Source organism: Trichomonas vaginalis, chromosome VI (assembly GCF_026262505.1).
Source record: "Trichomonas vaginalis G3 chromosome VI, whole genome shotgun sequence".
Lineage (NCBI taxonomy): Eukaryota > Parabasalia > Trichomonadida > Trichomonadidae > Trichomonas > Trichomonas vaginalis.
Window position 1 is genome coordinate 6,151,314 of NC_067208.1, and position 25,582 is coordinate 6,176,895.

Consider the following 25,582-nt stretch of genomic DNA (forward strand, 5'->3'; position numbering starts at 1 on the left):
ATATTAAACACTATATGTAAGGCTGGTGATTCTATTAACACTTATGAAGATCTATAGTATTTGAGCAGATAAATTTGATAATTTCCAAAACTCTTATATTTCAAAATTAAAGTGTGCGAATGCATTTAAATGAGAGCAAAAAGAGATTGATGCTGTTAAAACTATGTGTTAATTTGCAATTATTTCGCATCACAAGAACTACCCAGTAAATTCGGCTATCTTTCTTTGCAATTATTCTCCATTATACATATAATATAATGGTTAGGGTTTGAAGAAAAAAGTTACTAGAGAATTATTGACTTTTGAAATAATGCAGAATTTTACTTGAAGAAATCATTAATTTATGAGTTCCAAATTGCTAAGCATGACGAAGGATCATTAAATTGCTACAATTAAATACACTTATTGCAGAATTAAGATTTTGAAATTAAAAGTTTGAAATATTGCCTTTTTGAATAAAAATATAAATTTTATTATATAATCATGATAATATCTTATAGAAATTAAAAAGAAAATATTTTAAACCATTTATGAATGTTTATCAATTTAAAATATTAAAAGATAGCTTGATTTTATCATCATTAGTTTGTTATCAAAGTTTTCTTCTTTTGATGAACAACAGTAAATGATTTGTTAATTACTTGTCTTCCTTTTTCGCAGCAAAATCGAAAGTTATGATGATAATCTTGCTCTCAATTTTGAAACTCTCTGATTTACAAGTAAGCATTCCTTTGGAAAAGCAGTCCTATTCTGTTTTCAAGATATTTTAAAGCCTCAATTTCATACAATGCGCAGATCTATTCGAAATTGCAAGAACTCTCAAGAAAAATGCAGCAGCAAAGAAGATTCCATAGTTTCTAGCATCAAAAATTTACAACCTTAATACAGTTAAAGAGAAGCTCGAAAAGAAAATATTTAACCATAAAGCTGGAAACCATTCGATATCTACTTTGGATCTAATAAAAAGTTAATTATAACATATTTAACATGCTATTTGTTGACTTTGTTCCATTATATTACCATATAACCTTTTTGAAATCTAAAATATTTTTACAATTTTAACCATGTGTTGTTGAAACCATATATCAATCTTAGCTAAAGTATAGTTTATGAGTCTGTCACCATCTAACGTATGAATTTTCAAAAATGTCAAATATGTTCATTTTTTCTGTAGATTCAGCCATAATTTCACGTTGTTATACTATTCAACTATTATTTAATATTTTTATCGATTTAAATATATGATGAGATGCTTAGTTCTCCTGGAAATCGATTTTTAATCGCAATTTTAACTTTCCAAAAAAATTCAAAAATAAAAATCCCTCTCAATTTTCTAAGTTTTATAACTCGCCAAATCTCTAGCCAAATTTTTTTGGCCCGTATAAATATTGTTTGGCACTATATAGGGATGCTATTTATCATATTTTCATCCCATTTTACTGTTATCACCTAGTGAATGTACCTTTGTTAGAAAAAATATACAACTAAAATGTCAGTTTTAAAAAATTTAAAAATTATATTAAAACAATAGTCATTGAGGATGGTTAATTGCAAAAACTCAAGAAACTATCATTATCTCTCTTTGCTTAACACATCTACAACTGGAAACATCATTCCAAATGAAGTTCCTCAGTCTCGTCAAAATTTCTCTCTCATCTACAACAAGCTTAACTCAAAACTCAAGAAACTATCATTATCTCTCTTTGCTTAACACATCTACAACTGGAAACATCATTCCAAATGTTGCATTCAAGAATCCTATTATTATTCTTTCTTTCAATCTTTTATATTTACTCTTTAAATTCTAATATAATATAAATTCTTCATTTCCTTTGTTTAAACTTTTTTCATTTTAATACCATTTTATCAGATAGTAATTTTTGTTTTTCTCTGACCAAAAATCTTCTCAATTTAACTCCACCTTCACAAAAATTCATTGAGTTCTCTCAAAATTCTTGTATTTTTGGTATACTTAAAGTATCATCTTCAAATATTTTTTGGAGAAAATTGACTTTGCATAATATCGTAATACTTTTTAAGGCAGATAGATTTACCGTAAGTTGAAGAACTTTTAATTTGAACAGAAATTATTCAACAAATATTCTTTTTATTTGATCAAGATACGTATACCAATATGATCTACTTGCTAGGGATATGTAGATCACGTTCAGAATTTGCCAAGTTTGGTGAATATCTATGGGATTAGGGACATCTATTTAATTTAAGAACTAAAAATTAGCATAGGCGTATTATGCTGTTACTGAAATATATTTTGGATGTATAAATTTTTACTTAATACTCTTTTATTGTTATCATTTTTAAAGATTTTTTATTATGAGCAAAAAAATGGCAAGACAATAATATATTGTACATGCAATTTATTATTACTGAATAAATTTATCAATCAAATTTGATCACATACAATTTTTACAGATAAATACATTATCTCAAAAAATATCTATATATTAGTATATGTTACACGAAATGTAATAAAATGTATTACTTTGGTTTATCAATTTATAAATAAGAATGAAAATTTGTTATAGCTTTGTTCCAATATTTATTTTTATATATTTAAGTTATCCATTTTACTGTTTTCATTCATATTTATAACAAAATTAGAGTCCTTACATTATTTATCTTATTTCAATAGTGATAAAAATCAACTATATTTTGTAAGATCTTAAAAAGTGACAAAAATGGAAAACTACATTAAATTTATTTATAAGGATACAAAATTATATGTCATTCCACCAAGAGCGGTTAAAGCATTAACACTTTATTTATATATATCTCACAAGCTAAGTTTACCTCTAAACACATTCGAATTAACAACAAATAACTACATCATACTGGGATTTATTCCTTATTCATCTAGTTATTATAAGATTTACAACCCCATGAAAATTTAAAATTTTGTCAAAAATAGTGAATGTACCTTTTTTCTAACACAACTATCAATAAATTGTAATATCATTATACTATATATTAATATGAATTTTTATAGAAAAGCTTTATTTTTTTCTCAATTTTTAATTTCATTTCAGTCTCTAAACTTTCTTACTATGTAAAAACGTATTATTATAGTAATAAAATAAAATACATGTTTATTCGATCTCGTATTTCAAAAAAATAAAATTACTTATATAAAAAGATTCTCTTTAGTCAACTTTCTTTTTGAATCTCTAATAAGTTTTTACTGTTGCTTCTATATATTAAGTATTGATTCTTGTAGTAAAGAAAATCCGGAACGTTTATTTATTAGAATACTCGAACTTTGACTTACATATTACTAATTGTAATTATTTTCAAGAGCTATTTCTATTACTCCTACTTGTTCGGCTTAAAATCTGCTATATTGTTAAGATAAACTAAGTCTAAATTTTGAACCATTTTTTGAAGTTTAAAGTGTAATACATATCGATTTTTTATCCGAATTTAAGAATTGCTTCAAAGTTTTAGCGTGAAATCGTGCATTTTTTCTAATGAAATTGTTATTATAAGATAAGCAATCTGAGTTTTTTTGAATAATATGTCACTACACATGATAGAGCGTTACGTGCTGAAAAGTTACGCTTCGTTCTGAAAGTGGTAATGAAGTTTTATTAGAATTCATCAAAAAAACGTATGAAAATAATCGTATGTCAAAATGTGAGCACTTCTCAAAATTTGCTCACATTTTGACTATTTTTGTGAGATCTTCCTCACAATTTTTGACAAACGTACAAAAAAGTGCCAAAATGTGAGCAAATGTGAGCAATTTTTATATCTCCAAAATATAGTTGATTTTTATCACTATTGAAATAAGATAAATAATGTAAGGACTCTAATTTTGTTATAAATATGAATGAAAACAGTAAAACGGATAACTTAAATATATAAAAATAAATATTGGAACAAAGCTATAACAAATTTTCATTCTTATTTATAAATTGATAAACCAAAGTAATACATTTTATTACATTTCGTGTAACATATACTAATATATAGATATTTTTTGAGATAATGGAGTGGGGGACAAACTCACCCATTGTCACTTTTTATTAACCTTAAACTTGTAATTTTCATTATTTTTAATTAACCTTATTTCTTTCCCAATTCCTGATTTATTTTATTCACTTACTATTAAAAGTCACATTTTAATAAAATATAATAATTTATTTATAGCATTTTTTACTATACTGTAATAAAAAATTAATTATAATAAATTAAATGTTTATTAAATCAAATGTTTTCTTTGCAATAATATTTTTAATGTTGAGTAAACAATGTTGGGATCAAGTGTATCATTTTTCAGACCTTTCTGAACAGCTTCAAGCATACTGATGCATTCGACTTTTTTAAATTGTGTCATTTCTTCGAAATCTCTTGTGACTTTTTTGATAACTTTAACACTTCTCTCTGAATCCAGACCTTTAATTTGCAACTTAATCAGGAATGAAGGAACAACACTGGAATATAACTCGATGACAAGTTCATCGAGTCGAAGATTTCGCCTTTCTGGGAAGTACTGGTGCTTCAAAACCTTGAAATGTGATTCTGAGATGTTGTTTGTTCCATCTCCTTCATTTCTATAGCGAAGCATCCCACCTGTCAAGATGATGGCGCCACTGTCGGTCAAAGTATTCACGGGCAGCAGGTTCCTCATTTAAAATTTCTTCTAAATTGTTGTAAACTTCATCAGGATCAATTTCTTCCTCTTCAGAACCAAAGACCAATAACTTCATTAAGTTATAGAAAGTTTCGAAGTTGGAACGATCTTGAAACTTTTCAGCCTTTCTCATGACAGCGCGCAACACATGAACACCACACCAAATGATCTGGCATAAGGGGATGGCTGTTTCAACAGCATTTGTGATTTGAGGTGCGCAGTCCATTGAAAAATAAGATGGTTCGCGATTGATGGAGCCAAAATATGCTGTGAGACAAACTTGTATATTTTCACTTGTGTCGGGCCAAACGAAAAAAATACAAAAACGGAAAAACAATTGATTCCGCGAATTTGCCAGTGACGGCATAAAATGGTATGCGAGAGCGCAAGAGCTTATAAGAGTTAGTATACCTAAGTCGTGTACTGTGGCACTGCGCGCCTCCGTACACAACTTAGCTGTTTTGACACTTTACGAAACCGTTAACGTATATTTTACAACACAAACGACAACACTAACTCAACCTTAAATATTTATAAAGCCGCCAACCACTTCACCTCACTAATGAAAAAATAAACGTTTTCGCAAACGACTTCACTAATGTAAAAAATAAACGTTCTCACTTACAAAAGTATTGCAACTCCTCCCATTGCTGTGCTTCACATAACAGCTCATAATCTTCTGACTCACTTTCTTCTTCATATAGGTCAAAATCACTGTCAAAATAAATGTTAGTAAGTTTTGACAAAGCTAATGAAACACGTTTACCGTTTGTATCGTATGCTTGTATAAACTTTCCATTCTTCATTCCTTCATAAACGCTCAAACTAACTTTACCCTTTCTCCTCGTATCTGATAGAATGTATTTTCACGAGGAACGAAGAACAAATTCTTGAACTCATGACCGTTGTAGTTTGTTATCTCAATAGTTTTTCGTCATTTACATCCAAATAAAATAAAAAAATAAACTTAAAAATTAATGATATCACCACCTCACACGTATGAAAACATAGCACAAAAATAAATTTAGGTGAAGTGGTGAGATCTCACCTCTTTTTTCACCTGTTTTTTCACCCTGTTGAATTCATTGCTTTATAACTCTCTTCCTTGGTTTCTTTTTAGTTGCTTTCTTCACGTCTGTCTCCAACTTGACTGTCTTTCTTCTTCGGCCGTAATGATACCAGTTACTTCCACCAGTCAATGGGTCAAATGGTCTTTTTAAGGTTTCCATACATTCCATAGGGACCATACGAAGAACTACTGGTGGAGAAGAAACATTTTCTTTAGTTCCATCGAATCTATTTAAATGCATTGTTTCACCTTTCATCTGGTCATTAAAGTCTTTTGCATGTTTTGCAAACTCATCATCCTTTCCTAAAGCATTTTCTGACTCAGTCGCAACCAAATTGGATGCTTTATTTATGAGCCCTATTTTTATTTAATCTTAACTTCTTTGCAACCCAACCTCCAATCTTTCCTTTATTTGCATCTAATGTCTTCGAAACTCTTCCTCCACTCATTTTATTTACTGCGTCATAAGCTCCAAGTGCTTTTGCTCCAAATGCTAATGCTTTTGTTCCCATTGCGCCTAAAGCTGCCCAAGCTACCATTTACCCCATATTAAAATCATCTCTCTTCAATATTATCTCATAAAAGTTCTCGTTACTGGAGAAAGTCAATGAAACATAAGCGTTCTCACGGGCTTCGCCCTCACCGCTTTGCGGTCTATCTAACTTATTTCTTATATCATCTATACGCTTCAAAATGTCTGAACAATTGCTAACATCTTCTACAACAGTTATTTCATCATGAATGACCTTCAAGAACAAGCTCATTTAATATGCTATTAAAATCATCTCAATAATGAGTCCATCCTTTCCATCTTTAGGTAGCACAACATCTTTCATTGAAGAAGGTTCGACAAGTCTTATGTTAAACTTACTGACAAAGTTTGTTATACTATAATGCTTCGGCGGCGAATACATATAGTTTGAAAGACATAATATAGATTCTTCAGCAAATTCACTTATACTGGATTTTATAACAATGTTCTCACGAGACCAAATACCACCAATTGACAATCTTGTAAGCAATCCTGCTGAACCTTCAACTGTAAACGTCGATGGTAACATTCCACGAAGGTCATCTATTGACATCGTTGAGTCACTGAATTTAAATATTTTCTTAAAGCAATCGTCATTATCTAACCATGCAATAGCTTTGAAGTTTTCATTCGAATATACATCTGCTTCATTAAATGTAAAACCTGACTTCTTTGCAGAGACGACTTTAAAATCTATTGAGTTTGTTTCAAAATTATATGCTATGGTAACTTCTGAAGGTAATGGATGCCCTTCCGCAGTCAGTTGTTCTCTCACTACCGTTTGAAGCTTTGTGTTAAAAACTTTCATGTCATCTCCTGTGTCTAGGTTCACATACACAGCAACAGGGAAACTATCTTGCTTCTTTGTTTCATCATTATACCTCAAAACATTAAAGTTCTTCAATAATATTGTTCTTCCTGCTGGAATACTTCGAACTTGTCTTATTTCAATAGCTTTCTCACCTCCTACATACTCTACCCAGTGTCTTGGATATTCATAAGTATACTGACTTTCTTGAATTTTGGTTGGTTTCATCATAACATGTTCATAGTATATCTTTATACTCTTGTCAGTTAGACTCGGTGCTATGTTCTGAATATTTCTGACTTGCATTTTTAATGGAGATAAAATGAAGCATTTAATACATGATGTAGATGAAGACATGAATGAAACTACAGACAAACTTAACTCTTCTCTCATTCTTCCTTTCAGCAAAGATTATGAATTCTGTTCAAATGGTGTTTATTTCTATTGTGGAAAGATGGGGTCAGGAAAGACATTCAACCTCATTCGTCATATACTCATAACAGAGCGTTTAGGAAACGACTCTTACTATGACCAAATCATTATATCAGCAACTTCAGACTCTATGGACTCAACAGCGAAAACATTTATGTCAAAAGTTCAAGCCTCTATCGTTAAAGTTCCAGACAGTGAACTCATTGAATTTCTTCAACGTTACATTCGACGTAAGAGAAAATATTATGCCATCATAGAGTTCATACAGTCAGGAATGCAAAAGACTTCTGAGGAGATGGAAAGAATTATTGACAAACACCACTTACGACAATACTCAGGAGTTTACGATATGAAACGACTTACAAACTACATTCTGTCAAAACTTTCAAAATACCCCTTCAAAAAGTATCCTTCAAACACTCTGCTCGTTTGTGACGACTTCGCCGGAAAAGGTTTAGTGTCAAAGCCTGACTCACCATTAGCTAACATCATAACTAAAGTCAGACATTACCATTTAACTGTAGCAATACTTATGCAAACATGGCGTTTCCTTGCTTTAAACATAAAACGTCTCATAACTGACTTCGTTATCTTTCAAGGTTTCTCACGCTATGATATTGAACTCATTTGGAAACAGTCAGGTATAACATTACCTTTTGAAGAAATTTGGGAAGCATATAAGTCTCTCATCTCTCCTCGTTCATACCTTGAGATTCATATCATGACTAATACCATTAAAGTCAAAAATATTCCATGGGAACGACCAACATTGTTTTAAAGTTTAACCTTCAATTGACTGATGGTAAACAAATTCCATGCATCTCTGTCGCCATTTCTGTTAATATTTTTGCTGTCATTCATATCATCCACTTCCCCATCCGTTAGCTTTTAGGATATGCGTTAGAATAGCTGTTCTTAAATGAAGGCTTTTCACCTTTGAGAGCATAAAATAAACTCTATAACTTTCTGCATACTTTATGTTTGAACCTCCTGAGCCATCATTGACATAAATTTTTATAGGCTTCCACCCTTTGTTCATATTCCTGCTTCTTCCCTTAGCTCTTTTGTTCAGTAGTTCTACATCTTTATACACAACACCTGTCTCGGTGAATTCAACAATATTTTCATTCGTTAGCTTTACATTCAAACCCTTGTCGAGTATATTGTTCATTTTCATACATATAAAAGGTTTTTATTCTATATGAAATGAGAAGCAAATCCATCTTAGCTGGTGCCGTTAATGTTCCAATTGAACCAACATCAAATGTTGACTCACGAACGACAAACAATATTGTCATAAAGAACTATAGTTCGGAGTGTTTGAAAGAAAAAGAACCAGAACTGAAATCCGTGAATTTAAACTCAGCTTCAAGTGCAAACGCTACATCAGATGTTAAGTTAGAGTATCCACCACTGGACCAAATTCTTTCAAGAGAAGCCAACGACAACCCTTACATAAATGTTCAAACAAATCCTTCAGATAACGTAGACCATTACCTTCTTCAGTTATACCAAACAATTTTACTCAAAGACGATAAGAAGCTTTTGACAAATCTTATAAGTAAGAACCAAATAATTCTAACAAAGGAGGACCTTGAAAATGTTATCTCACGAATAACAGGGAACAATGTGTCATTGACTATCTCGACCCTGAAATCGAATGCTGTGGTCAAACTCCACTATTCATGAAAAATAGGTAACATCCGCATCATTGAAACACCAGAAACTACAGGAGTTGAGTTTAAGTATAAATATTCGAACGAGTATACAAAACTATCTACTGACTATAAGCTTTGTTTGAAATATGTTTTAGTAAATTAAAGCAGTCAGGAGGGCTCTTTGAGCCCATCTTGGCGCTTTGCACCGTCAGTCAAAAAATTTCAAGTTAGCAATTTGTAATATCTATCCAAAACTTCTTCAACAGTATCGAACTCATCTTCATAATGCAAACCTAATCTTATTGACTTGGTGCAGTTTTTCACTAACACAATATTTTTCTGTTCTCTTGACTGACATAACTAATTCATTTGTTTCATCAAACAGCAACAACCAAAGTTCATGACCTAATACATAACATTCATACTTTATATTTTAGCTCTGAGTTCTCTTGTAAGCTGTTGCATTTAATATTTTCTAAAAAGTCAACTTCAACAGTCATTCGCACTGGTGCCTTCAGTTCTACAGGCTCGCCCTGAAAGTCAACTAGTCTGAATTGCATGTCTTTCAAATTATGAGGACTAATGCGAACCCATTTACCTAAATGAGTTGCTATGACAGGAACGTTTGGAATGAACATTGAATTTACTTCATAACAGAAGGATTTATATTCTACTGAACCTTTACTATTAACTCCTGAAATGCCTGTGACATTAGCTATTTTAGACTCAATGTACAAACAATTACCATAACATACGTATGGAACAGATTTCATCTCAATCGTTTTGTCAACACTTTTCAAAGGAAATGTCATATGGTATGCTCCTAAAAGAAGTTGAACTCTATGACTCATTCGTGTTATCTTGAACTCTTTCTTGCTACTGAACTTCAATGTTCCCTCAGAAGAGAGTTCGACATCTATGTTGTCAATAGTTTCTTCATTTATGAGAGTATCTATGACTCCAGCAATTTTATCTATTCTATACTCTGCTCTGTTAGGAAATGTTATAAAACTTCTTTTGTCATCTATTTCAATCTCTATGAATCTGTTTCATCTGTTATGACAAAAGTTGCGATAGTATTGAAGTCAACAACTCTGAAAGCAAGTGCTTCATTCTGAAGACCTAAGTTTGTTTGAAGCTTTACTGTTCATATTCGTTTGGGTCTGTACTTTGCAAATAGAACAACATTTTATTCTCATTAAAATATGACTATTGCTGCTATGCGTATGAACAAATGAAAGCAAGAAGAGCACATGAACTAGTAAACGAAATCAACTTTAACCATTGAGGCAATGATTTAGTCATTGACGATGGAAAAACTAAAAAAGTCATTGATTTCGATACTTTTAACACATATGACCCATTCATTACAATAAGTAAAGTTCCTATCATAAATGATGGAACGGTGCAAATATAAATTCTACAGTAGATGCCTCATTAGTGAAAGTACTGAATGTTCTCATTGAATTGTTAAAGAGCTTTCGATTTGACGACAACATTAAATGCCTAAAGAATTTAGTCATGAATGAGAAACAAATTCTTGGCGTTGCTGGTAGCAGTAATGATGTACACCTTATGACATTAGAATATTATAACGAACATAAAGATGAACTGAAAGGAGAGAAGGGTGACACCGGACCACAAGGACCACAAGGAATACAAGGAATACAAGGAATACAAGGACCTCAAGGCGAAAACGGTTTGGATGGAAAGGATGGAAAGGATGGAAAAACTGCTAAATCATGGATATGGGACCTTATAAATACTGGTTTAACAGCTGCTTCATATGGAGTTCTTCAATACCAAATCGGAAAGATATGGGCAGTACTTGGTGAAGAAGTTTTAGATGACGTTAAAAATGCTTTGAACTTCATTTCAAATGGTTCGGATACTATTAAAACTTTATCTGGTTGGATGCAAGAAACAAGGAGTCAAATAGATACTGTAAGACGTATAGCAAACAATGCACGTACGGGATTGGATACTTTACGAGAAGCACAAAATACACTAAAGGAAGCAAATGATATTCTTGGCTCAGTATCAGACATGCATGAAGATTGGCTTAAAGGTATTGACAAATCTTTAAAAAATCACAGTCAGTCTATTGCTGACTACAAGAAAAGTATAGATTTTTTACATAGTGCTATGGACGTACATGATGGAAGCATAAGGAACTTACTTAATGCTAACAATAACTTACCAGGAACTATTAAAGCATTTATAAAGTCCTTTGTAAAACCCGGTGCTCTAACATTTAGGTCTTTGAGAGCAAGAGCATTGAAGTCAAGAGATGCAGAAACTCCAACAGAAACTCCAGAAGAACCACCAAAACCAACAGCTAATGAAATATTGTTCGAATATTTTCCAAGGTACTCTGTTCTCATTGCATACATTCAAGAAATACTTAAGAAAGCAGACTTGACTTTAGGAGATGATGAAAGTTCTGTATATCTTTCGTTCCAGTTTCAAATAGCAGAACTTTTGAGACAGATATGCTTAATGTATGACAACATCTCTGATTTCACAAGATATGATGACGACCATGACCCCGAACACGGTGAAGAAGAAGTTTTACAAACATCCATTAAGACAGGAAAGGTTTTAACACAAAGTCTCATTATTGACACCAAAGATGGCGAAGTGGACGTTCTTCAAGAGCTGAAGAAAAATACTTCTTCGGGAGGTGGTGGTAGGCATGAACTTGAAATAAATGAGATAGAAAAGAAATTAGCCGAAAAAGCAGATAAAGAACATAAACACAATATCTCCGATATAAATGAACTTCAAGCTACATTAAATAGTAAAGCGGACAAAAATGAACTTGACGCAATGAACAAAGTTTTGAAATCTCATAAACACAATATCTCCGATATAAATGAACTTCAAGCTACATTAAATAGTAAAGCGGACAAGAACCACGTTCATTATATAACTTCAGACGAACAGATTATAACGGACTACCATGGATATTTAACACGAAGTGATGAAGCGAAGACAAAAAATGTTAATGAAAGAAGATATAAATACATTCGTGCTAAAGGTTATGACATAAGCTGTACTGTACAGTATGATGTAGCTAAAGCACCAGAAGCATTTGGTTATACCGGTGAAATTTATGCCTCTACTTTCAATGTTAACGGTGTATTAGTTGAACCAAGATTTACTTTGAGAGTTAAGTCAAAAATAACGTTTGAAGATGCTATTAAAAGTAAAGCTGACAAAGTTGAACTTGAAGCAATGAACAAAGTTTTGAAATCTCATAAACACAACATCTCCGATATAAATGAACTTCAAGCTACATTAGATAAGAAAGCCGACAAGAACCATACACATAAATCCTTCACTACTGTTAGAGCAGACGACATAATATTGAACTTTGACCTTGGTTCAAGTGCACCATTAGAAAATCCAAGTACAAGCGTAAAAGATACTCTTAACAATTTAGATAAGAGTTGCAGGAATATGAAGATCATGCCAGAAACTTTGAAGCATATGAACTACCAACAATGTTAGATAAGAAAGCCGACAAGAACCATACACATAAATCCTTCACTACTGTTAGAGCAGACGACATAATATTGAACTTTGACCTTGGTTCAAGTGCACCATTAGAAAATCCAAGTACAAGCGTAAAAGATACTCTTAACAATTTAGATAAGAGTTGCAGGAATATCGAAGATCATGCCAGAAACTTTGAAGCATATGAACTACCAACAATGTTAGATAAGAAAGCAGACAAAACAGAGCTTCAAACATTAAAGACAGAAATACTTCAAACATTATATCCTATAGGCTCTATTTATACGTCAATGAATTCAACAAATCCAGAAACAGTTTTAGGTTTTGGTATGTGGGAGCAGATTGTAGATAAATTCTTATACTGTGCGAACTCTTCAAAGCAAACAGGTGGTTCGAAGAAAATTAAAGAAGCAAACCTTCCACCGCACACTCATACAGGAACTACAAACACAACAGGTAGTCATTCACATTCAATAACAAAAAGAGGTTATACAAATCTTGCAGCAGGTTCGGATAGACAGGGAATGCATAGATATGATATTTCAAGTGACCCAGTAGATTCAAGCACAGGTATTTTCTGTGGAACCACAGGAAATCATTCACACACTTTCACAACAAATCCAACAGGCTCGGGTGAAGATTATATGCCACCATTTGTGACTATATTCGCATGGTACCGCGTTCAATGAACGCGCTTGAGCCTAGAAAAAATCTTTAACTTTACATAAATGAGCTTGAAAGAAGTATTCGAACAACATCCATGGAGGTCATTTAAGAAGTTCAATGAAGCTGCAAAGAGTTGGGGATTTACTAACAGAGCTGAAGTGAAAAGGTTCTTTGACAAAAATGTTGTACATCAAACAAAAATAAACCCTTACGACTACTTTTTACCAATTTACTCCAACACTCCTGACGCATACCAATTTGACACTCTCATTCAAAGCAGAAAAGGAGGACATAAACCATTCCTCATCTTCATTAATGTTAACACTCGTAAAGCATATGCATATCCAATGAAAAATAAAGGAACTCGTGAAGTGTTAAGAGTTTTACAAAAGTTTGTAGCAGAACATAGCCCAAGTACTTTAACATCAGACCAAGACAGTGCATACCTCAGCAATGAAATCACAGATTTTCTCATTAAGCATAACATAACTCACTACACTACTGAAGACCATAACCATAACATACTCGGCATCATAAACCGCTTCATAAGGACTCTCAGAGATTTAAATCAAGAGCGAGACTTTACCGAAGAAACAATGAAACACTTTCTCGAAGTATATAATTCCTCAACACATTCTACAACAGGACATACACCAAATTCAATGACACAACAACAAGAGAAAAGTATATACAAAAGAAACGAAGTCAAACGCAAAATATCAGAAATTCAACACAATTTACCCTCATTCCTGGTACAAAAGTTCGTGTAGTTCTTGACGACAAACCGTTGACAAAGAAACGTTTAAGGTTAAGTAGAAACTATTATATCGTAGACTCTACGCAAGGTAATGGATATCTTATAAAAGCTGCTGACGACTCCATAGCATTTTACCCTCGTCATAAATTAGTCGAAAGTAGTAATGGCAAACTTGCTGAAACCATTGACGAAGCAAAGCGAGGAGTGGTTATTGAAATACTTGGCTATAACACAAACGATGACACTTATAAAGTAAGATATGAAGGAGGAGTTGAAGATGTTATACCATCTAAGAACTTGAGAGAATCTAAACCAACACATCTGGGACCATTAGAGCGGGAGTACTGGAAAGACAAAAATATGCCAGAAAGAATAAGAAAATTCTTCTAAACTTTTTCATTAGATGTAAATCAGACATGAACGAGAACAGTCATGAAATTATTAATGGTACCATTTATTTACACCAAAAATAAAGTTTATGTTAGAATGTTAGATCTAACACGTTTTCTAACCACTTTTCTAACATGGTCTAAAACTCTCGAAAATCATAAATTTTTGACATTTCCTTATGAAAGAAAAATAAAGTTAGTTTTATTTTTATTTATTTTTTTATTTTGTATGTAAAGACAGTAATGTCAGTCGAAGCAAAAACATTCACGAACAAATCTAATGGCGAAACATTCACAAAAGGCACTTATAATGGTATTGAAGTCTTACGTAGAGACAAGGATGGTTACATTAATGCAACAAAGATGTGTCAGCAGTTTAGGAAAGACTTTAGAAAGTTGTTGGAAAATAAGTCCTGGGAAGAGTATTATAAGGCATTTTGTGAAGAATATAGCAACCGCCGGAATTCAGACGGTTGGTTTTTATACAAAATTCATGCAGGAATTCCTGATGAAATCAAACAGGTTAGAGGAACGTATGTAGACCCAAGACTTATAAACTATATAGCAATGTGGGCTTCTCCAAAATATTGCATAGCAGTTGGAAAAATTATGGACTCCATAGACAAGAAAGTTCATGAGAAGTTAGATGAAGAAGAACTCGAAGATACAGTGGAGAATGCTAAACCTTTGTTTGAAGAAGTTAGAAAAATGTGTGAAAAACAATTAGAACATGAACGTGAGATATGTTATGGTTATAGAGATTCTCAATACGAACTAGACCAATGGGAACAAGAAGATTTAAAGAGAGAATTTAGAGAATATGAACTCGCTAAGATAGCATTAGAAACTGCAGAAAAGAAGTTAAAAGTTTGGGGTCGTTTTGTACAAAAATATTGTGAGTAAATGAACTCATTATTTTTGCTGAATTCAGCACAAAATTCTGAGTAAAATGACATATGGCACGTGTGAAACCGTTGAGTTTTCACAAATTTTTAAAAATTGCTGCGGAAAGTTCGTCAAAAAAGTGAAGGTTCCCGACGGTTTCAAACCGCCATACTTTACATGAAGATAGTTTACAATGTCAACTAAATATCATGTACGATAGAAACGGTTATGTAAAGTTTACATTTTGTAAAGTTTTGTCCTGATTCAAGACAAGTCTTGTATTTTTTCAGAACAAGTCTTGTATTTTTTCAAGACAAATCTTGTCCTGATTCAGAACAAGACTTGCACTTTTTAGTCAGTTTTTCTTGTAAAGTTCTCGAATTTGAGAACAATTGTCCTGATTCAAGACAAGTCTTGTATTTTTTCAGAACAAGTCTTGTATTTTTTCAAGACAAATCTTGTCCTGATTCAAGACAAGTCTTGCACTTTTTCAGGAAATCCTATCGTCCAACTTTACAAATGTCACTTTTTCAACATGATTGCATTTTGGTCGGGGAACAACTTTCTCTCAATTTTGCCACTTTTTCTATCGTCGTTTTGTCACTTTTCCCTCAGGTGTGTGTCAGAAAATATCCAAAATCTTTATAGCCTCGTATCTCCTTCAATTCTTGACGGTTTGACATGTATGACACACCATTCAATTCAGAATTATGTGCTGAATCTTATGACCTTCATTTGTTCGTGACTTCTTTTCACATATGTAACCATGAATTTTTAACATTTCTTTAACACAGAAAAATAAAGTTAGTTTTATTTTTATTTATTTTTTTATTTTGTATGTAAAGACAGTAATGTCAACATTAGAGAACACAACAACTGCTATCGTTCATGAAGCCATAAATGAAGAATACGAGTACATACAATATAACAAACAACTTCGCCTCATTCGTTCAGTCAAAGATGATATGTATCAAATGCAAAGTATAATGAACGCTCTTCTTTCTACAAAGCAAGCATATCATTGGTTTGAAAACCAACAGGCAAAAGAACTTTTAGAAGAATTTCCTCATATGATTGCTTCCCTCGGAAAACCGAGGGAAGAGATTCCGTACGAAAATCGCAAGAATTTGGCACCTGGTTTGAAAGGTTATTATGTTCATAGACTTTTAGTAAATGCTGTAGCAATGTGGGCTTCACCTCGTTATGCTTGTTATATTTTCATGATGTTAGATGAACTATATAAAGCAGAACGTGGAGAGATGGAAAAGAAACTTCAAGCAAAAGATGAAGTCATTGAATCCAAAGACAAAAGCATACAGAAAAGAATACCACGTTCAGTACCAAAAGGAAAGGAAAAGAGTTATAAGTATATGATATATACTGAAGAGTTGGAGAAAGAGAAGACAGAGATATGGTTATGTTGCATTTAGTCAGAAGAAACAACAAGAGCTTTTATGACTTAGCTAAAATATATAAATCTGACAGAAACTGGTTCTATCGTGAAAACTTACCGATTTCAATGACACCGAATGAGCAAATAAAGGAAATTGTCAAAAATACTCTTCCTCAAACACACTATGACATCAAAGGTTGCACAATACTTACATTCAAAGAAGACTTAACATTACTGAAGGAAAAAATAACAGAATATTTCGATAACTTCAAAGAGGAAGAATGAAAACTTACCGATTTCAATGAAAAACATTAACTTTTTGACGAAGTGAAGATTTGCACTTTGACAAAATTTAATGAAAAACATTAACTTTTTGACGAAGTGAAGATTTGCACTTTGACAAAATTTAATGAAAAACATTAACTTTTTGACGAAGTGAAGATTTGCACTTTGACAAAATTTAATGAAAAACATTAACTTTTTGACGAAGTGAAGATTTGCACTTTGACAAAATTTAATGAAAAAGTTAATGAAAACTTACCGATTTCAATGAAAAACATTAACTTTTTGACGAAGTGAAGATTTGCACTTTGACAAAATTTAATGAAAAACATTAACTTTTTGACGAAGTGAAGATTTGCACTTTGACAAAATTTAATGAAAAACATTAACTTTTTGACGAAGTGAAGATTTGCACTTTGACAAAATTTAATGAAAAACATTAACTTTTTGACGAAGTGAAGATTTGCACTTTGACAAAATTTAATGAAAAACATTAACTTTTTGACGAAGTGAAGATTTGCACTTTGACAAAATTTAATGAAAAAGTTAATGAAAACTTACCGATTTCAATGAAAAACATTAACTTTTTGACGAAGTGAAGATTTGCACTTTGACAAAATTTAATGAAAAACATTAACTTTTTGACGAAGTGAAGATTTGCACTTTGACAAAATTTAACCAAAAAGTTAATGAAAACTTACCGATTTCAATGAAAAACATTAACGTAAACATTAACGATAAAATTTATTTCCTGTGTTGTTGTCAAAATGTCATGTTGTCATCATTTTTAAAAGAAGTTAAATAACCTGGTAGCACATGGTGACGTGGTGACACTTTCAGTTCTTCAAAAATATATTTTTGCTTAAATAGCTTCAGGGTCTATTTCTTCAACCATTTCACTTCCTTCGTCAATGTCAATAGAAGCTTCTTCAACCTTTGGTAAGAATTTCTGTATAACATCTTTGTTCGTTATTGTCTTCAGAGATGAAGGATAATATTTCACATTTGTTTCACCTTTCTTATATTCTTTCTGTTCGGAAAGATTTAAAGCAATACTGAAGAAGTCAATGTTAGAGTTCTTTATGACAGTATAATGAGTATCTTTGACATTCACGAAGAAACTCTTTTGTTTCAAAACTACTGCTAACTCTTGTGAAGTATAACGTTTGCGGTCAATGACGATAGCTAATGGTCTGACATACTGACCAAACTTAGATTCTTTCACAAACTTCTTGTTAAAGATAACATTAACGTTTGAAGCATTATTGAACTCATTCTTGATGGCAGTAGCGAGAGCATTGTATGAAAAGAACTTGCAATCTTGCATGTGTTTCATTAAAATAAAAATATTAAATTATTTTGAAAAATAACTTAAAAAATCTAATCTAATTTTTTCAAAAAATATTTTTTTATTTCCTACTAAAGATGTATCGGAAGTTGTCTAAGTTAGAACACTCGGAAATAAAACAACTTCTTACAGAAGCTAATATAGATGTTGCAAAGCATTACGCAACAAACAAAAAGGCACTCGCTGACATCCTCAATGACTACAATGGTGAAATAACTTATGATAGAATTCATGAGTTCATAAATGCAAGAGCATTTCCTTTAAATGACGTTGCTATTGACTTATATCATAGACGTTCAATACCTCATGAAGTAAGGCGTGAGATGTTTGACATAACAAATGCGAACGTTGGTCATACTCGTAAAGCTCTTTCTCATGATGTTCGTCAAGAGATGTTTGACATAACAAATGCAAACGTTGGTGAAACACGAAAGAGAGACGACACACTGAAACAACAGAGAAGAGAGATGTTTAAAAGAGCTATAGAACAAGTTCGTAAAGCTAACGATGTCATTCGTTCCATTGACGACAAACCAAAAGAAGGTGAGAGATGGTTAAAGAAAGATGAAGAGAATAGGAAGAGAAATGTGAAGTCAGGCAATAGACTCATTGACTTTAACATCGAAGCTTTAGATGAACCAAACAGAGACTACTTACACAAACATTTCGGTAAGGTTTTCATGAGACTCTTAGAGAAAATTAAAATAAACTCCCAACAAAGATGGATGGTATGTTATAAACTTGGTGGAAAGTATGAATGTTCTACGTTAAACCTCAATAATATTGGAACATTACTACATCAGCTCTTGAAGGAGAACTTTATATCAGAGATAGAAGCAAATGCTGCAGGTATTGTTGAAATGCACTATGACTTCTTCTTGACAAACATAAAGAATCTTACTGAAATAAAGATGTATGATTTAACAGAATATGAAGGCTTAACGATGTCAGATGTAAAGAAAGGCAAACCAAAAAAAAGACCATATAGAGATGAAAGCACACTGACAAATGACCAGAAAGCCATTTTGGAAGCTCTTAAGCAAACAGGAAACCCAGCACTTATAGAAAGCTTTTGGAAAGATAATGGTGAAAAGAAGTTTTATAAGAAGAGAAGCGGTCAGTTCTGGAAGTATCTTTGCACATTACCTATAAATCTTGAACGCTACCAAATCTTCAATGAACTGAACAAAAGAACTGCAACACTTATGACAGAAGACAATTGTTTCGTTTATGCTTGCATTCAGGCTGGAGTAAATGAAGAAACTATTGACCACATGAGAGAAGTCATTCGTGTTAGAGACTTTCCTCAAAGTAAAGTACAAGAAATTTCTGACGCAACTATAGCATTTAATGTTACCATTGGTTATTTCAATGACTCAAGACATAATGAAATAAAGAGATATATACCAAAAGAATGTGAAACTGTTCGAACTATTGACTTACTTCTTGTTGAAGACCACTACATGCTAAATGAAAGACTTCCAATGACAACATATTTCATTCGCAACTATATAGAAATCTTGAAGGAGTGTGGTGGAATGAACATTGAGAAACAGATGAAGATTTATACAAAGAGAGAAGATAAATATGTAGTTCGCATGATAGAACTACACCGCTATGGGATGTTATGAAAACATTGTGGGAGTGCAAATATTTCGAACCTATTTCTTATGGAGAACTTTTCACATATACGACTGACTTATATAAACAGAACCTTGCACCATTTAAAGATTTGACATATGCTCCAAAGTATTGTGTACAACTGAAGAAGAAAGCCGAGTCAAAAGAAGTAAATAAAAATAAGTGCAAGTTCATTCCTGAGCACGTTTTCTTTGCTGACTTTGAGTGTAGTACGGATGGCTTTCATAAAGCTTTTAACATCTGTTATGACAGTGAAGATGGTTCAGTGAGTGAAAGCATTTGGGGTCAAACTGTGCAACAGAATTTTTGGAGCGACTTCCTGACAAGAGTTTAATATATTTCCATAACCTCAGTTATGATATAAACTTCATCTTAAGACACATGACAGAAGTGAAAGGAACTCCCATCATTAAAGGTTCACGAACAATGCAAATAACTGGCTTATATAAAGGAAGGGCAATTATTATAAAAGACTCTTACAGTGTTATAAATAAGAAGCTTAAACTATTTCCTGCTATGTTTAACTTACAAACAGGACCGAAAGAAGTATTTCCATACAACTACTACAGCAGTGTTTTGTTAGCAAATGACAACAGAACTGGTGTCATTTCTGAAGCATGTAAGTTTATCCAGGATGCAGATACATTCATGAAAAACATAGATTCCATCAAAGGTTGCAGAATAGATGAAAACCACTTCGACTTAGAAAAATATAGCACATTCTATTGCAAACAAGATGTAAGAATTTTAAGAGAAGGTTTTGTTAAGTTCCGCAATGACATATTGAAAGAATTTGATTTAAACGTTTATGACTACGTTAGTATTTGTTCAATTGCTAACAAATTATTTGAGAACAGAGTGTACTTCCCGAATGGAAATTTTATGACCTCTCAAATAAACCAAGAGAATTTATTTCGAGATGCATTCAAGGTGGAAGATGTATGCTGTCAGATAACATGAAACAAAAGAGCGAAAAGAAACTCATTGCTGACTTCGACGCTGTTTCATTATATCCATCAGCTATAGCAAGACTTTATACTTTAGAAGGAATTCCAAAAGTATTGAAGGATGAGATGTTAAGCACAGAGTATCTCATGAGACATTTATTCGACGACCAAAAGGAACCCATTGGTGAAAAGTTTATGTCTGGCTTCTTTGTTCTCATTAAGATAACAGAGATTGGAATACATAGACACTTTCCTTTAATAGTTTGTGACCCTGAACTAAATCCAGAACTTAACGTTCCCAGAAGTTCAAACACTTGCTGTTTAATGTATGTTGACCATATAACATTACAAGACCTCATAAAATATCAAGGTGTCAAATGTGAAGTGTTGCAAGGATACTATTACGATGGATACAGAGATATTAGAATAAGAGATGAAGTAAAGAAGTTGTTTGAGTTAAGGTTAAAGTATAAGAAAGAAGGAAATCCTTTGCAAGAAAATATAAAGCTCATTCTGAACAGTATTTATGGCAAAACTATTCTATCTCCTATTGAGTCAAAAATAACCATAGTAGATGACAAAAATGCTATAAGATATGCCATCAGAAACTACAACCATATAGTGAAGTTCGAAGGTTTGGATGGTTCAGATAAAACTATTTTCAAGCTAACGAAAAGCATTTGCAGACACTTTAACTTCTGTCCACTTGGTGTTAATATTCTATCTATGTCGAAGAGAATAATGTGTGAAGTATTCTGTACTGCTGAAGACTTAGGAATGGACATCTTTTATAGCGATACCGACAGTATGCATCTCTACAATGAAGATATCCCTCGTTTAGCTGAAGAGTTTGAGAAACGTTATGGAAGAGTTCTCATTGGTAAAAACCTTGGTCAATTTCATAGCGACTTTGCAGAAATCACAAAAGATAAACAAAGTTTAGCATACAAGTCAATATTTTGTGGAAAGAAGACTTACATAGACTTACTCACGAATGATTTAAATGAAGTTGCATTTCACTGCAGAATGAAAGGCGTGAAGCAAGATGTTATTGCTTTAACCGCTAATGAAATGTTTCCTGACTCTGTTCAGTGTTTCTATGATGAAGATAAAGGTTTAATGGTTCCGCAAGGAAAATTTGACAAAGACTCTGAGTTCAGTGTTATGCAGTTATATAAAGCACTTCATGATGGTCAAGAGATTGGATTTGACTTATGTAAGTCTTCTAGTCCTTGCTTTGCTGAAAAGTTTAACTTCTCAATAACGACTAAAACAAGCTTTATTCGTAAGTTGAAGTTCTGAGGTCATTTATTTTTGTCAGCAGTGAGACCATTCATGATAAAAATAAGCCGCTAGCGGCAAGGGCGAAGCCCATGTGGTCATTTACAATACTGCGATGGTAGAGTTTAAGAGTTGTGCTTCAATGTAGAGACAGTCCTTATGGTCTGGAGGTAAGAACACTGGGCAGTTATGGTCATGAGTGGAGAACATGTCTATCCAAAACTCACGATTGAAGCCAGTTAATTTATAGTATTTAGGGTTAGGAAGTGGTGATGTTCTTGTATGACCAATGAACTCATTTTCAACTCCCTTACTTAAGTTTGAATATAATATAGCTTGCTTTCTATCCCAAATGCCAGGTGTTACAATCTTTGAAAATTCATTTTTCCTCGGAAGCATTGCATCATAATTGAAAACATTCTTGAAGTCTTCATTGGGTTCAGAGATTTGAAATCTTATACGTAATGGATTTTCTTTCTCTTAGCTACTTCATTGAATGGTGAATATATAACAAACTGACAGTCATGAGTTCCATCTTCATTTTCATTAAATTCATAATGAAAGTCTATAATTGTGGCTGACTACCTTTTCTTTCAGTTGTGCAAGAAACTCACGTAAAGGCTGTAAAGTTTGTACTTCAATGTTGAACTTTTTCTCGAACATCTCATTAAATGAAATCATACATTGCAACAATGTTGTATCGTCTTTAAAGTATTTGTATTGTGAATGTTTTGGGCGCTTAAAGACTGTTCGTCATTTTCTATCTCGACTTGAAGTATAAAGTCAACCTTTCTGAAAGCACGTGTTATATACATAGATGTTATGCCAATGTACTTCTCTTCATTTATGTTCACAATCCAGTCTGTTGGAAACTTAAACGTTACTCTGTTCCCCTTTATTTTGACGTCAGGGTTTTCACTACTGAACGCAACAGTTAAAGGTATTTGTCTATACATTTAATTCGGATAAAAATAAACCATTTACTCTCTTCTTTGCTTCAGCTTCTTTAGCTTTTGCTTCAGCTTCTTCTCTAGCTTTCTTCGCCAGCAAACGTGGGTTCTTTTGTCTTCCAGCAGCTAATGCAGCAAGTTGTTTTTCACTAAGTTTTTCTCTTTGGTCTCTCTGGCTTTTGTTCTTGTTTTTGTTCCTTCAGTTCGGATAAAATTTGCTCGCGAATTTCTTTCTTCAATGCTTCAACATCTATGACCCCTTGGGTCTTGTCCATATGACTTGTCTGAGTCATTTGACTGCAGATAAAAAAAAATTAAAACTTTAACCGATGTAAAATGAGCTTGTCAAAATCAGAGCGAAGTCTATTATATTAAATGACGCAAGAGGAATACAACATCCTTTCTATTACGTAAGTCAGAGTAAAGATGGTAAATATACGTAAGAAAAAAAGGTTCCATTAGCGAATGCAGAAAGCGACAACATTAAGGTGGCATGCACCGAGGCGAAGCCCATATAAAACCTTCGTTCAAACTGAGCAAAAATAGAACCACAAAAAAGAAGCCAGATGTACTTTCATAACGAACCAAGAGCTTATTGCAAAGTTCGTGAATTTCATTGAAAAGCAAACCGAGTCAAAGAACCCTGACCCGCCAGTGAAAGAAGTTGAGACAAAAGAGAATGTACAGTTCATTGAAAATGTCCAGAAACAACTTCCACCACGAATGCCAAGAAGAAGAGTGAGAATAATGAAGTAAATAGATATTTTTATTCGAAGTAAATACATGCAAACGAACAGTTAAACGAATTTACTCCAGCAGAGCATATTCAGATTCGCTCATTATTTCGATATCATAGACAATGCAGTTCAAATTGGTGACACTAATAGAAAATATTCTGACGCAAAGATTCCATCACAACCTGGAACTGCTAAAGATAACACATGGGTAACATTCAATCTCTCACCTCCTGGTGAAAATATGTTGACCTTTACAATACATTCATTACGTATAAAATGGAAGGTCAATTTATTGTAGATAAAGAGAATTGGTTCAGGTTCCAATAAAACAAACCCACCAGGATTTTGGATTGGTTTCGATGACGCTTTCTATGCAGTTGCTGGTATCAAATCCTTGCAAATGGTCGTATCGTATATTCTCAAGACAACGCAAGAGAAGAAGCATATATAACTTCAAACTCACAAACTACCGAACAAATAAAGAAAGTAGATGTTTTCTCAAAGACTCGACATGAAGATGTATGGAGTCATTCGGGAACATGCAGAACAGGACAAATTGTTAGTGGTCCAATTACAGCAGGAAAATCATTTGATTTTAAGCTTCGTTTAAGAATTCCTGTTAGAAGATTCCTTCCATTAGAAGCTATTCGATTTATTCCAGCTTTTGCAGGAAACATTCAGCTTAAAGTAAAGTTCAGTAGCGACGCCTTACAATGCACATCTATATCTGTAAATGATATCATTGCTTTCAATCCAACTCTTAAAGTTGCATTTGCTTCAGATTCAAATCCACCGACAAATAAATTTGTTCCATGGAATGAACCATTCACTATGATAACGAAGGCAGTAGAAGCTAGTGGAACAGTTACTATTACAACTGTAACCCAGCAACTATTTCGAACAAAGATGGATTTTAATGAATGTTTCATTCATCCAAAGTCATTCTCTTTAGACCCTAACATTTATACAGAACTTGTAGAACATTATACAAACGAGGCTTTATGTTTTCCTGTTAAAGTTATGGATTGGATTCCTATGGACGGTTCATTCTCAAAGAATACAGATAGTTCAAGTGCAACATTTACAGCAGCTTATACGCCTATTAATGTTAAAAGTATTTGGGCACTATTTAGAAAGAAAGACAACTATTATGTTAATTTTGAGAACCCTAAGTTTAAATATCTTCAGCTTTCCATGGGAGCTTATGGAAATATGCCTGCAGAACCTGAAAAATCATATGGACCTGTATTTTATGAAATGGTTGCGAACGCTTGCAATACAAACAATGATATGATAGGATTTAATGAAGATGTTATGAGGTCATTGGTGGATGATGGTAGTGTGGAACATAAATGGGATAGCTATGACAACACACATTTCTTATGTGGTTTTCCAACAGAAGTGGACTTTTGCTTCCAGCAAGGTCAAACATCTACTGCTCCAATAACATACAAATTGTCTGTTAAAGGACCTATTGAACTAGCAACTGAAAATGTACCAAAGCCACTTATTGGATTTATGAGGGATTGTTGCTTTGCCATTCAGGTGCGTGCTAATGGAATCCCAATAATAAGATTAGATGACTATAACTTAGCTACGGACGACAGTGAGGAATAAAGGATGAACGTTTATTTTTA

The 25,582-nt window shown here is 32.9% G+C and overlaps 11 protein-coding genes and 3 pseudogenes across 14 annotated transcripts, besides 5 other annotated features; 11 read left to right on the forward strand and 3 right to left on the reverse strand.

Annotated features, from left to right (window-relative positions):
• Nucleotides 1-2,843: part of a mobile genetic element that runs on past the window's edge.
• A 1-nt stretch (nucleotide 2,844) lies between these two features.
• Nucleotides 2,845-4,008: a mobile genetic element.
• Nucleotides 2,957-3,772: a mobile genetic element.
• Nucleotides 4,009-5,051: a mobile genetic element.
• TVAGG3_0814420 lies at nucleotides 4,220-4,784 on the reverse strand (annotated as a pseudogene). Its single transcript has one exon. A coding segment is annotated over exon 1 (565 nt).
• An 18-nt stretch (nucleotides 5,052-5,069) lies between the features above and the next one.
• Nucleotides 5,070-25,582: part of a mobile genetic element that runs on past the window's edge.
• TVAGG3_0814440 (uncharacterized protein) lies at nucleotides 6,485-6,805 on the reverse strand (the record flags this gene model as incomplete). The annotated part of the gene is made up of 1 exon (XM_051247785.1): nucleotides 6,485-6,805. The coding sequence occupies one exon, from the start codon at nucleotides 6,803-6,805 to the stop codon at nucleotides 6,485-6,487; it is 321 nt and encodes a 106-aa protein (XP_051083260.1).
• TVAGG3_0814450 (uncharacterized protein) lies at nucleotides 8,699-9,053 on the forward strand (the record flags this gene model as incomplete). Its single annotated transcript, XM_051247786.1, has 1 exon — nucleotides 8,699-9,053. A coding segment is annotated over one exon (355 nt), but the record flags the coding sequence as incomplete, so codon positions are not given.
• On the forward strand, nucleotides 10,672-12,221 carry TVAGG3_0814460 (organellar and viral DNA polymerase type B; the record flags this gene model as incomplete). The annotated part of the gene is made up of 1 exon (XM_051247787.1): nucleotides 10,672-12,221. A coding segment is annotated over one exon (1,550 nt), but the record flags the coding sequence as incomplete, so codon positions are not given.
• On the forward strand, nucleotides 12,657-12,942 carry TVAGG3_0814470 (phage tail repeat-like family; the record flags this gene model as incomplete). The annotated part of the gene is made up of 1 exon (XM_051247788.1): nucleotides 12,657-12,942. A coding segment is annotated over one exon (286 nt), but the record flags the coding sequence as incomplete, so codon positions are not given.
• TVAGG3_0814480 (uncharacterized protein) lies at nucleotides 13,398-13,686 on the forward strand (the record flags this gene model as incomplete). Its single annotated transcript, XM_051247789.1, has 1 exon — nucleotides 13,398-13,686. A coding segment is annotated over one exon (289 nt), but the record flags the coding sequence as incomplete, so codon positions are not given.
• On the forward strand, nucleotides 14,725-15,384 carry TVAGG3_0814490 (uncharacterized protein; the record flags this gene model as incomplete). Its single annotated transcript, XM_051247790.1, has 1 exon — nucleotides 14,725-15,384. The coding sequence occupies one exon, from the start codon at nucleotides 14,725-14,727 to the stop codon at nucleotides 15,382-15,384; it is 660 nt and encodes a 219-aa protein (XP_051083265.1).
• Nucleotides 16,218-16,548, forward strand: TVAGG3_0814500 (KilA, N-terminal/APSES-type HTH, DNA-binding family; the record flags this gene model as incomplete). The annotated part of the gene is made up of 1 exon (XM_051247791.1): nucleotides 16,218-16,548. A coding segment is annotated over one exon (331 nt), but the record flags the coding sequence as incomplete, so codon positions are not given.
• Nucleotides 16,626-17,044, forward strand: TVAGG3_0814510 (annotated as a pseudogene). Its single transcript has one exon. A coding segment is annotated over exon 1 (419 nt).
• Nucleotides 17,904-18,377, reverse strand: TVAGG3_0814520 (uncharacterized protein; the record flags this gene model as incomplete). The annotated part of the gene is made up of 1 exon (XM_051247792.1): nucleotides 17,904-18,377. The coding sequence occupies one exon, from the start codon at nucleotides 18,375-18,377 to the stop codon at nucleotides 17,904-17,906; it is 474 nt and encodes a 157-aa protein (XP_051083267.1).
• TVAGG3_0814530 (organellar and viral DNA polymerase type B) lies at nucleotides 18,467-19,282 on the forward strand (the record flags this gene model as incomplete). The annotated part of the gene is made up of 1 exon (XM_051247793.1): nucleotides 18,467-19,282. A coding segment is annotated over one exon (816 nt), but the record flags the coding sequence as incomplete, so codon positions are not given.
• TVAGG3_0814540 lies at nucleotides 19,595-20,888 on the forward strand (annotated as a pseudogene). Its single transcript has one exon. A coding segment is annotated over exon 1 (1,294 nt).
• Nucleotides 21,704-22,279, forward strand: TVAGG3_0814550 (organellar and viral DNA polymerase type B; the record flags this gene model as incomplete). Its single annotated transcript, XM_051247794.1, has 1 exon — nucleotides 21,704-22,279. The coding sequence occupies one exon, from the start codon at nucleotides 21,704-21,706 to the stop codon at nucleotides 22,277-22,279; it is 576 nt and encodes a 191-aa protein (XP_051083269.1).
• Nucleotides 24,966-25,562, forward strand: TVAGG3_0814560 (uncharacterized protein; the record flags this gene model as incomplete). Its single annotated transcript, XM_051247795.1, has 1 exon — nucleotides 24,966-25,562. The coding sequence occupies one exon, from the start codon at nucleotides 24,966-24,968 to the stop codon at nucleotides 25,560-25,562; it is 597 nt and encodes a 198-aa protein (XP_051083270.1).